The sequence below is a fragment of the Nannobrachium achirus genome, assembly GCF_963921795.1.
Source record: "Nannobrachium achirus genome assembly, chromosome: 4".
Taxonomy (NCBI): Eukaryota; Metazoa; Chordata; class Actinopteri; order Myctophiformes; family Myctophidae; genus Nannobrachium; species Nannobrachium achirus.
The window spans coordinates 75,254,868-75,267,493 of record NC_137813.1 but is presented as its reverse complement, the minus strand read 5'-3'; the positions used below and the strand labels follow the sequence as shown (position 1 = coordinate 75,267,493).

Genomic DNA, 12,626 nt, shown 5'->3' with positions numbered 1-12,626 from the left:
TTAAATTATACAAATACATATTTATTTGAAGATTGTTCAGTGTAGAATAAATGGCAACTTGAAAATGTACATTCATTTATCACTTCTACAATTGGACAATCTTAAAAATGGTCATGGCCGTCAGTTTTTTCACTCTTTTGTGAAAATAAAATATTCAGGATAAAAAAACAAAAACATATATCTATCCATCCATCTGTTTAACAACCAAAAGTAGTTTCAACTTTTGTTCTAAAATGTAATTTTCATTACTTTAGGATAAACAAAATAATCATAGTTGCAAAGTAAAAAAAGACATCTTATTATTCATTGTTTGTCATATTTGGAAAACACAGCTGCCCGTTCCCCCAAAATTATGTCGGTATTTTGCAGTTTGGTTGTTTTTGGGCTATTCCAAACTTTCAATAGCTTCCTGTTTTGTAAATTCTTTCCAAGCTTCAGGGAGTTTCCCTCTGCCCTTAAATGTCTTGCCATAATGGTCCTCCAGTTCCTTTTGAAATCGACAGACAAACCATTTCCAGTATGTCAATTTCGATTCATCAGGGGTAATGCTCCAGTTAGCATGCTCTGGACCACCTTTTCGATACTGTTTGTACGGAATGGCCTTCCCTGAACTAGTGTAGAAACATCTATCACTTGCAACCACTGTTGTGCAGGAATCAATGTCAAACTCCACTGAACCTCTATAGTACCGTCCTTGAACTGCACCTGGGCGATGAAAAGAGACACTGTGATCACATGGACTGTGATCCTCAAGGGTGTTGGTACAAATGGCGCTACAGAAAGGACACTGTACCCAGCAACATTTACACAGTTGGTCGATAAGAATTGTATAAGTCTTCAACCAGACATCCTCCTGGTTGATTAAGAGGCTGTTCAAATCTGCCTTCATAGACTTAAGGTGTTTCTCCATCTCCTCTCTAAGAAAGTCAAAATCATCTATGTCATTAAAAAGATCATAGCAGTTGGTGACAACACGTAGGTCATCTTTTAAGTGATAGGAGAACTCCTTCAACCACATGCTGGTGTCTCCACTCTGTGTTTTGACTTTTTCTGTTGCGTCATGCACTGTTTGATTCAGAAGATGGACAATATCCTCCACATTTCTCTTCATGATACAGAGTACCTTGTTCTGATTGGTGGCTATGTATTTCTGAACAGATTTTTGTATAAATAGCTCTACTTGTTTCCTTGGATGTCTGATATAGTTCATGTAACTGTCAAAGTCCTCTTCTTCTGCCAGTGATTGTAAAACATGTTTCTCCAAGTTCACCCTATTCCCACTGAAGGGAGGGTGACTATATCTCATCTCTCCAGCCAAGTGAATTGCAGCCGTGTCGTAGACAAGCTGAACTGCAGACTCCTTCAGTTTGCTACAAAGTAGTTCACCAAGCACAGCGGCAGAGGAGTTACCTTCACAAAAGCGTATGAATTAGAGATGCAACGTTCGCGAACGAATCGAATCTTTTGAACGGCTCTTTGAAGTGAACGATGGGATCCGGTTCGCGGAGTAGGGAGCCGTTCATTTGGCTGAATTGGCTCGCGACGCGGTGCGGCGCCGCGATGCGCGGTGCGGCGCGGCAATGTGCAGCTATCTAGGAAGCACATTAAGACACTACAGTTTGATTTGATCATAGCTTAGACAATTATTAAGTGATTTCTTTAATTAAAACGTCTCCATATTGCTTGGGAAGCCCACTTCCATGACAAATGACTGTATTATGTCCCTGTAAATATTTAAATGTTTGCTATTTTAAAATAGCCGATGTACAAGCTCACATTGTGCCAGGCCTAGCCAGTTGGTAAATCCTATATGCCGCTAGGGAGGAGCGAGTTCATTGTTGCCTGCTTGTTTTTTTAAGGTGTTGCATGAATAACATTAGTCAAGGTAGCTTAATTTACACACACATGTTTTATAAAAAGGGTAAATACAAAATTGTGATCTCAACTGTCAGCAGAGGAATGTGGTGCCAGACCGTGCCACCTTGTGGATTCATGTTTCAACGAAAATATTTTAAATATGCAATGAGCCAAAAGAGCCAAATGAGCCAGTCTTTTGAACGGCTCTTTTAAGTGAGCCAGAGCCATGGCTCTGGCTCACTTCAAAGAGCCATAAATTGCATCTCTAGTATGAATGCTGTATAGTACTGTCCCTTCTGGTTTTCCAAATATGCACACACATCATCATTGGACTTCTGGAATTCATTGTGAGCATTTTGAAAACTTGCCTCTGCAATTGTAGAGGCATAAAGAAATAGATCAAGTTTAAACTCCTTCTTGAGGGCTATGAGGGATTCAAAATCTTTCACATGTTCTTCCACATTTACAACTACTTCATGCATGAAACCAATATGGTAGCCTTCTGTGTTAACAGGTTTCTTCTTAATTAAGACATTGGTTTGTGTCTCAACTTTGGCAATGAGGTCTCTTATCAGATCGTTATAATTACGTTCTTTTGTTGAACTAAACCATGAAGCAGCCATTTTGTTAGCCTTGGTGAAACCATCTGTGCTCAATTTGTTAAACTTACTGGCTATGCAATCAGAATAATTCTCTCTCTTTGTCAAGAAACTGTGTGTTTTGCGGTTAGTTAGAAGGTTCCACTCATATCCCATATCCAAAAGGATAGAATCCACATCCTTCTGAATGTTGATCTCTTTTATGCGAGGAACACCTGCAGTGAGCTCAGTAACCAAACCTTTCCAAAGAAAGTTGAACTCCCTTTTAAGTTCATTTTCATCCTTTGCCTTGTCTTTTAGCTTGCTGGCAAGCTCTTTGCTCTTCTGTAGTAGCTTATTCTCATAAACTGTCTTCTTATCGTCCATATTCCTTCGAGCTTTCCTCTCCTGAATAATTTTCTCTAGCTTTTGTTTGGCTCCTCTCACTTGTTCATCACGAAATACCCTAATTTTGGTTTCAAATCGTCCTTTCCATTGAACCAGTACTTCATCTTTATCTTCGTCAAAATATTTTCTCACAGCCTTTTCCACTTCTTCCCAAGTCATATTAATTTCTTTGATAAGATCACTCATATTAATCATGTCAAGTCCTCCCTTTTCAATTCTGTTGTGAAGTTGGTTTTCAATTGTCAGCATTTCTTTCCTTAAAGCCCAGGTCCATTTTGCATACTCTTCTTCAAGTTTTCTGTACAATGAAATTTCCTTCGTGTTTTTGAAACTGAAGACAAAGTCTTCATTCAGCAGGGCATTCCAAAGGTCTTTAATGGTGCTTTTGAATTGTGAAAGTGTCATTCCATTAGACTGTGATGCTTTTGAGAGTATCATGTTCTTCAGCTCTTGGATGTTCTCACTGTAACCTGGGTTTGGAGGAGCCATGGGTGGACTTCCTTCCCACAGCTTGGAAATGTATTTCACATCTTTTGATACATCAAATGCAATGACATCACTGAAAAACTCGGCAATCCCTTCAAGCCCTTCCTCTTTGGCAGCTAGCTTGGTCATATCATCAAGCTTTTCTTGTAGGCGTCTCTTTCCCACCTTGTTTTTTTCACCAGCTTCAATAGCTGCAACATTCTGGTGAACAAACACACAACTTGGAGACAGTTTAACCTTCATCCTCATGAATGCCCAAACAGCATTATGAAGAACATCTTGCATCTCAGATAGATTCTCTCCAAATATGTTGATCAAAGTCATGTTCCCTAAGCCAATGACAAATGTTGCCAATTCATCGTCATGGTGATGAGTGTCCTGCCCTGCTAGCTCAGGTGCACGCAGTCCTTCAGTGTCCACAACCAGGACATAGTCAAACTTCAAGTCTTTCCGGAACTCTTTTGACACTTTCACTAGCTGCATGAAGGCCCCTCTAGTGCACCTGCCAGCACTCACTGCAAACTGCAATCCAAACATTGCATTCAGCATGGTAGATTTGCCACTGCTCTGGATGCCTAAAACTGACAAAACAAAAACTCTCTTGTCTCCAAGTGTCTTGATGACCTCATCTAGAACACTAGTGATCCAAGTTAAAGGCACATGAGCTGCATCTCCATCCATCAGTTCCATTGGCTGTCCTAATATCATTAGCTCTGCAGCCAGCTTAGGGTATTGAGACAATTGTCCTCTATTACTAATAGAAGCATGGGCTTCGTAGATTTGTCCTAGTTCTCTGAAGATGTGCTCAACTCCAACAGTTGCTGACTGTAGTTTATCTGAAATGTCCTCCAACTCCCTTTGCTTCTTCAGCAGCTGTGATGTGTTTTGCTCGTTCTTCTTTTTCAAGGCCAAGACCTCAGACCACGTTGCATCATATGCCTGGTTGATTTCAGAGAGTTTATCTGTGATGACGTTATCCAGAAAGAATGCAATCCATTTTAGGAAGTAGAGTCTTTCATTCAATTTCGGAGACTTCAGGTTTTCAATAAACATCTGCATCAGCTCACTGGATGGTTTGCTGCATTGTTCCTGTCTGATTTGTCTCATCTTCTCTGATTTTTCACATTTCTCCTTCTCAATGTGTCCTCTGAGACGGTACAACTCTTTATGCACTCTGCACCACTCATGCCACAAATTCCCATGACATGGTAGAAATGTGTCTTTGATCTTTGAAAGATCTGTTCTGTCAAGCAAATTCACAATCTTCGCAGCAGCAGCTTTCCCTGTTTGGCATGCAGGATCATCTTCATCTATTTTAATTCCAGAGACTTTTTCCATGCCTTGAAGTTGGAAGGATGTTTTTGATGTTAACAATATGTTTCTAATGATTCCTTTCAATTCTTCAGCCACATCTGACTGACTTCTGTCCTTCACACCCATTATATACTTTCCTGGTAATATCCTTTCAGCAACAGAGCCATTATCAGCAACGAGACAAATGCTAGGTTGTGGACTGCGAAGAAGGTCTAACCGCAGTTTGTCATCTTTTCTCAGGGTAGGGAAAAGGACAACATTAACTGAAGCCTTAGCAGTGAGTATTTCACGCTGTGTAGCATGTGTTAGAGCATCTCCATGAAGATTACAGAAGGCAACGCAGTCAGAGAAAGCATCACTGGGTTTTCCAGCAGGGCAGTACCAGGCAATCTCTGCCATGCCATCTATCAGGCAGTGAGATTCAGTGGCACCTGGACAATTACTATCAAAGAATGTGCTGTGACAGTCATTGATTAAGTGATTCATAATCTGTGATTTACTTATAGGTGATGACACAGAGCCAAAGCGTAAAAATGACACCATAGGTGTCTCAGCGTGATAAATAGGCACATTCTTACTTGTGATGGCACCTGACTTCCAGGATTTTCTTATTTGCCTAAATGTCCACAAAGGACATTCAATATCCCTTGTGAATGGATCAGGCACAAGCAAAGGTAAGGCATACTGACATTGTGATAGTTTGGTAATCATGTTCTGCCTGAGAAAGCTATCCGAGCAGTGAAACACAGCCATCTGAACATCCATTGGATGGACATGATTTTCATTGGAGCTGTCAGAAATAGGAAAGAAACCTTTGTCTGTGGCAATTTGGTCATAAACCCGAATGTACCTGGCTCTATGGTCTAGCATCAACAAATTCTGAAGGAAAGCATGAGCTAAATCTCTTTCAGTTATCGCATTTATGGAAGGACCTATTTTCAAAAAGTCAGCAGTTGTCAACTTTTGTTCATAGTTGTCTTTGAGGTTAAGTCTGAAAAGCAGTTCATCAACTTCTTTTTTATGTTGTTCTCGGCTGATCTTTTCCGAATTCCTCACAGATGTTTGTCCACTACAAGCCTTTAAAATGGATAACACATGTAGAAAGAAAAAAAAAGATTAATACCATCATATGTGCATCACAATATCCTGCAGGTCTTGTTTCACCAATTACACTTAACTTACCTTTTGCTTCTTGTTATTGCCTTCATTGATGGAACCTGGAAATTTGCAGCAATACAAATGCAGGTTATTGGTTAAACAAATATAGTATCAATGCTACTTTGATTAAATATAATCTGTGATAGGCCTATATGTAGCTCAGGTCAATGTAATACAAGTTGAGTCATGACAGGGAGTTGGTGTAACTTATGTTCAGGAAGAAGACCACACCTTCAAATAAGATTGTTATTCTCCCTACAGAGTGTGGGGAAACCACACTCTACATCCTAAAAGGTCACGGATGTCGGATGACCTTCTGTATTCCCAATTTTTTAAAGAAAAAATAAAATCTTTGTTCATGTTTACATGTTCATAATTTTATAATTGTGCTATTTCTACCTCCGTTTGAGAAGTTTACATTTAATTCATGTCTCCTTTTAATAGTGGCAATAAGGGCGGTTTTTTGAAAGTCACTGTGCCAATTTTGCCCACTGGCACTGTTTGTGGCAGCCAAAATGTCTTTCTGTTTACCTTTTACGCACAGGCACATGAATGCAGCTGTGTCCTGTCAGCTGTCGGGTTGTTTGTTTACAGCATGGCTCAGAAATGAATATGCGATTCGATTTCTTTGGTGGGCCCAATAAATTAAAAAAGTGTAGCCCGTTTACAAAATGTTGCAAATCATGAGCGCAGTGTTCGATTGCGGTGAAAGTGAATACACATTCACACTACGTTGAGGAACAAATGCCACCCTTTTAACATTGCCCTATCATAGCGCCACAAGGAGGCCGGTTTTTGAAACACTTTTTTATATTACTCCTACAAAATTTGTCCAAACATCATGCAAATCGGTACACACTATCTCAAGTTAAATGATCAAGACGGATCAATCAGATTTTTCATATTCTATCCTGATTGGCAAATTCAGAACATTTATGGCCCTCAATAACTGACATGTTAATCTAACCCTTCACCCATCTTTCTTATATCTTTCCATTCATTCAGCCCTTCATTTAATCCTACCTATCCTCCCTCCCATTCATTTTCTCATGTTACCATTCATAATGCTACTAGTCTATCAATATGGCTTGTGGTTACAGCTACTATTATTACTCGCATTAGCACTTCATAATAATGAAAAATGACGTTTATCTGAAAATGTTCTATGAAAGCCAAAGGTGTAAGCTATCAAATAGTTTGGGGATTCTGTTTCTAGCTGCTACAAAGGCTGAGTAATAGTGTTCCAGAAAAACAGGGGTTATTTTCAAATCGTCTTTTTAAGGCTTTTTTTCAAATCGGTAAAATGAATAAATAACTCAAGTGTTTGTTGCAAATCATTCTTTCCACTTGATCAATTTTACTTTCATTATGTACTACTATCTGTTAATGTGGACTTGGTCACTTAGCTGTTGAAAACTATCTGGCTTTCATGAGTGCAGACACAAAACAATTATATAGAATTATCTTTCATGTTTAGTAAGTGATTTATAAGACATCTGTAAAGAATATATAAACCATTTTCAGACAACATTCCTGCAAGAGACAACATATACAGAGCTATAGCTCCTCCACCGCACCACATGGAGCCACACTAGCGCTCCAGGATTCTGTCAGTGATAGAGGAAGTCAATATACATCCAGCATTGCATCCAGCATTGCAGTGTGATGCAGACTGGACAGAAATGTGTCTAATTCATGTCGTATGTCGTGTTTACTGTCTTAATACTTTGTGCAAGTTATTATTTGTCAAAATTATTTACACAGCCCATATAGTCAGGGAAAATTAGCAGAATACCTTTCAAATCTGGGGATAAATTCCTTACCAAACAATTTCTTCACCAATGTGTTCGTAAAGGTGTCAAGTAACATATCTAACAAAGATTGAAATTCAACATCCCTAGGAGAATCTTTGACAGCTAGGGTAATTCTGGGTCTCATTCACTTACTATAAGGGAAAAAATCACTCCCAAAAATATGCTTTAAGTAGGGTGTGAGGGGTCTAACTAGGTGTTTTTAAAGGGATATTCCACTTTCAAAAAAAACTTTGTTGTCATTGTATGGTCTAATCAGGTATGTATGAACACCCTGAACAGTTTTTTTTTCTTCATTCAGTATTTAGATATTTGATGTAAATCCCTCCAGGCCCAGGGCCTCTCCCCTCACACATTTATATTGTAACTTCAAACTCCATTTCAACCATGATAGATTCATTAAAAACACCCATTATTTTTTCTGGTGACTCATATTACCCTCCTAATACGTGAGCAGGCTGTGCTTTTCATTTTTTTTATATATATTTTTATTGTATTTAACTTTTTCCATTTTCCCAAATAATTATTACAAATACATTAAAAACGTTATGGAAAATATAATAGATCATACAATGACAAAAGGTTTTTTGAAAGTGGAATATCCCTTCCATCCTTGGGCCAAAAATGGACCCCATACACCTTGTGAAAAGTGATGACTCATCACTAAACCATCGTTTTCTTGCGTCCATTTTTTGGCCCAATGAATGTTTTTCGTGCAAAACAAACGCTTGCAATGGATTCAGAATAATTAAAAACACCTAGTTAGACCCCTAAGATGCTACTTAAAGCATTTTTGGGAGTGATTTTTTTCCCCTTATAGTGCAGTGTGTGAAGTGAATGAGACCCATAATTACCCTAGCTGTCAAATATTTTGCTAGGGATGTTGAATTTCAATCTTTGTTACTAGACACCTTTACGAACACATTGGTGAAGAAATTGTTTGGTAAGGAATTTATTCCCAAGGTTTTATAAAAATACCCTGACTAATATAGAACGACAAACAGCAATTTTCTGTCAGATCCATCTCATATCCAATTTTGAATCCTTATCCAACAAGGGTTTACATTAGCATTGAGGGGACAGTCCTCAGTGTTATGTCTCACTAACTACTACACCATCCTACAGTTTTGTAACCTTGCCCTGCTAGGCAACAAGCAGCCTGACATGTGGTCTCTCTCCAACATTATCCCGGTGCCTAAAGCTGGAGACCTCTCGAAGCCAGACAACTGGAGGCATCATCCTGACCCATCATCCTGACCTGTATCGTGGCAAAGCTTTACAACCGGATGATACTGAAATGGATACAGCATGCCATTAACATACATGGATGTACTCAAGAAAGACGCAGGAGCACAAAGTACCAACGAGCTGGCCAGATGTATGATGGAGGGCTCGTCTGAGGACGACCCAGAGAGATAGTAATGCTATTTTGGAAACATTAGGGTTGGTGTCATGCCGTTATGTCATATTGTCTAAAACTAACTTGTTTAAATGTGATGTTATTTCTGTTATGTATTATTTTGTTTATGTCGAGTTGCAGTATTTAGCTCTCTGTAATAGAGGAAGTCAATACATCTGTATTGCAGTGTGAGGCAGACTGGACAGAAGTGTGTTTCATTCATGTTTTAACTTTAAACTGTCTTGTTTCATTTGCTGAATGTCCAGTAAAACTCAACCCACACTGATATAACTGACGTGCAACATTAACGTTTATTTGTTTTGTATGTGTACAATAGTTGTTACATTTGATATCTTATCTAATCTAATAACGTATACTGTTATACTCTATACCATTACTTCTGTAACTGTTTGAGGTCACAGGATGGATCCCAAATTGTGTAAATGTTTTACTAATCATTAATGGTTTATATATTCTTCATGAATGTCTTATAAATCAACGGGTCCACAAGGGTGAAGGGATACACGATCCACTCAGTGTGCACAAGCAGGCTGCATTAGTAGGCTGAGCTAATAATGTTACTACCGGTACTGAGACTCTACTGCTGCCTATGTGCTCACCTTTATTAAGTAGCCATTTTCCTACCCTTTGGGTGTATGTTTTTAAAGCTCTCCATGAGCTTAACAGTAACATGTCGTTGCATTTGCGTCATTCTGCTTACCTCCTACTTCTGTAGTAGCTGCTTCACTGGTAGAGGGATGGGCTGCATCTGTTGGACCAGGCACCAGACAGAGAAAACATATTTTGAATGAATATCTGACTAACAGTAGAGTAGAGGATGTGACAAATCCTGAAGATCCACTCCTGTGTCATCCCACTCCCACAGAATTAATCCTGTGTCATGCCTATCCCGGGCCATGACTCCATTACAGCTGACATTTACTCGTCACTGAGTTAAAACTGAATGCCCCATACAAATCAAGCCTCCATGGCATGACCACATTACACCGATCCTGGCCTCACTTCACTGGCTCCCTGTTCGCTTCCGAATTGATTTTAAGATTTTATTGTTTGTTTTTAAATCATCGAATGGTTTGGCACCTCAATATCTCTACAAACTCATAGAGGCTTATACCCCCCCATGGTCATTGCGGTCTAGGGCCAGTTGAAATTTAAGGTCACAAAGAAGACCACATTAAAGACCAAAAAGAGGTGACCGAGACTTTTCTGCCATAGCCCCCACACTATGGAATGTGTTCCCCTCCCATGTTAAACTGGCCCCCACCATAGAGTCTTTTAAATCTCGTCTTAAAGAGGTGGTGCTGGTGCCATAGTTTTGTACTTTTTTCTGATTTGTATGTGTCAATGGAGTTAACATTACTCTAATAGACCCCCTGGTGTGGTTATAATGTGCAAATCTGCCTTCCCTGTGTATTTTTGGTTACTTCCTGAGGGGTCCACCATAATGTTCCCCAGGTTCTATGTTCCCCACAGGTTAACCTGCATTAGTTTTACTGAGGTTAGGGTTAGGGTTAGGGGTAGGTTTAGGTGGTAAGAAAGTGGGGTCCCCTTCCTGAAAGCTGAAAGCCTCTGAGTTAATGACATCATACAACCAACCCCTCCCCTATAATCATACAACCTGATCATCATGTTCCTAAACAACATATATAATAGGCTCAATTTCCTACTTATATTTATCCACAATTACTGTCCATGGGATCTATTAGGCAGCTTGCCACTGTTGTCCAGTTTCCCCAGCATATCCCAGCAGCTCTTGAATAGCTTAGAGTGGAGCCTATTCACTTTTACACTATTTGTTGTGGTCAAAAATGTTTTTTTTTTTTTTTTTTTTTTCATGAATGTGTTACCAGTTGTCATTTCAAACACATCCATGCCTTGGTTGTCCCACACAAGGCACCACAGTCTCATAAATCATGTTTTGGGGTGAGCATTTGGCACAACTGCCAATCCGGGACTTGACAAAACACATAACAGCATAACATCTGTTTAGCAGAGTGTGGTTGCTCATGTGGGACAATGATGGCATGGATGCGGTTGTAATGACAACTAATATGAGATTGATAAAAGAAAAAACATACAGTACTTTTGACCACAACACATGGAGTAAAAGTGATAAGCTTATAGGCTCCACTCTATAGACGGGTTTCTTGTTTACAAACATTGAGACTAAATGCACAGGTGACTGTATCATGTAATCAATTCCGTCCAATCCCCAAACCTGTTGTTTTGGGGAGCGCTGGTTTCATTGGCTAATTTTGGTACCGAACCTGCGCACGCATCTACTTCTTATCGGTGTAACATGGACCAGAAACCCGTCTATGCTATGAGGAGTTCTACCTAATAGACCCAATGGACAGTCTTTTTGGATCAATATAAGTAGGAAAATGATCCTAGATGTTATTTAGGGCACATACATAATAATATCTATCATCTCTTCACATACCTTTGCACATCTCTGGAAACCACTTCAGTAGATCTGTCCTGTTGATCTTCTTCAGGACATTCCTCATGACCTGAGGTGCATGATCACTGGTGTAGGCCTGCTTGATCAGCTGGGCAGTCACCAATTTATTGGCTTTCTCCAGTTCACTCCATGGGATTGGTTTGAGGCCTCCAAGGTTATCAGTGTGTTGCAGGCGGCCCTTGAAAGCAGAAAACGTATCTTCTCCCAGCTCCTCCAGAGCATTCAAGATACGTTCCTCAAGTGATGCCATGGTTGGTTCCTGATGGACATAATGTAATAAACATCTCAGCTTCATTCAATTCATGCTTTGGGTGTGAAGAGACTGAACACAAGCTTTAATTGAAGTTACACACATCACAACATACAAATGAATGTACGGTACATGTCTACATTACTATAGACCATTGTCCAGAGCGCTGCCATGTAGCTGCGGTGTCGGCGCACAGCCGCACACGCACACATGTGCACTGCAGTTATGGTTGCCGCTCTGAGAAAGCGGTCTATATAATATGTACATCCAACTAGGGCATTCACCGAATATTCGAATATTCGAATATCAAAGTCACTATTCGATGTTGTTCACCAAAGTCGAATATTCGCTTTTTATTTTATTTTATTATTGTTTTTTCTTTAAAAAAAATATATAGTTTATAAAGCTTGGCTAGATAGGATGAGAATGAGTTGTCAATGCCCCTGGTGGAGGAATTTGTTAATGCTTTATACCAGGGGTTCTCAAACATTTTTAGGCTGTGACCCCCAAAATAAACATATTTGAACTGGGGACCCCCACCCTGACAAGCACTTGGAATTGTAGTTCCTTTACTTTACTTTACTTCTTTATTAAGGGGGTCGGCAACCCAAAATGTTGAAAGAGCCATATTAGACCAAAGAAACTAAAAACAAATCTGTCTGGAGCCGCAAAAGAATTATAAAAGCCTTATATATCGTCGTTGTCGGGTGGAAACCTTGTATTTCCAAAACTTCATTTTGTATTTATCATTTACAAAATGAACTAAACTAGTGAAGACAGCCGATCTACAAGCACACACCTCGCATCGCGAGGCGTTGTGTGCTTGTAGATCTGTCTTGTATGATGAAGCAGGGCTTCACTTTGCGAAAAAAAAAAACAA

General features: G+C 39.5%; 1 protein-coding gene across 1 annotated transcript; it reads right to left on the bottom strand.

Annotated features, from left to right (window-relative positions):
• Nucleotides 1–385: 385 nt before the first annotated feature.
• On the bottom strand, nt 386–11,746 carry LOC308283188 (interferon-induced very large GTPase 1-like; the record flags this gene model as incomplete). The annotated part of the gene is made up of 4 exons (XM_080723567.1): nt 386–1,416; nt 2,696–5,720; nt 5,826–5,860; nt 11,476–11,746. The coding sequence occupies 4 exons, from the start codon at nt 11,744–11,746 to the stop codon at nt 386–388; spliced, it is 4,362 nt and encodes a 1,453-aa protein (XP_080579693.1).
• Nucleotides 11,747–12,626: the final 880 nt, after the last annotated feature.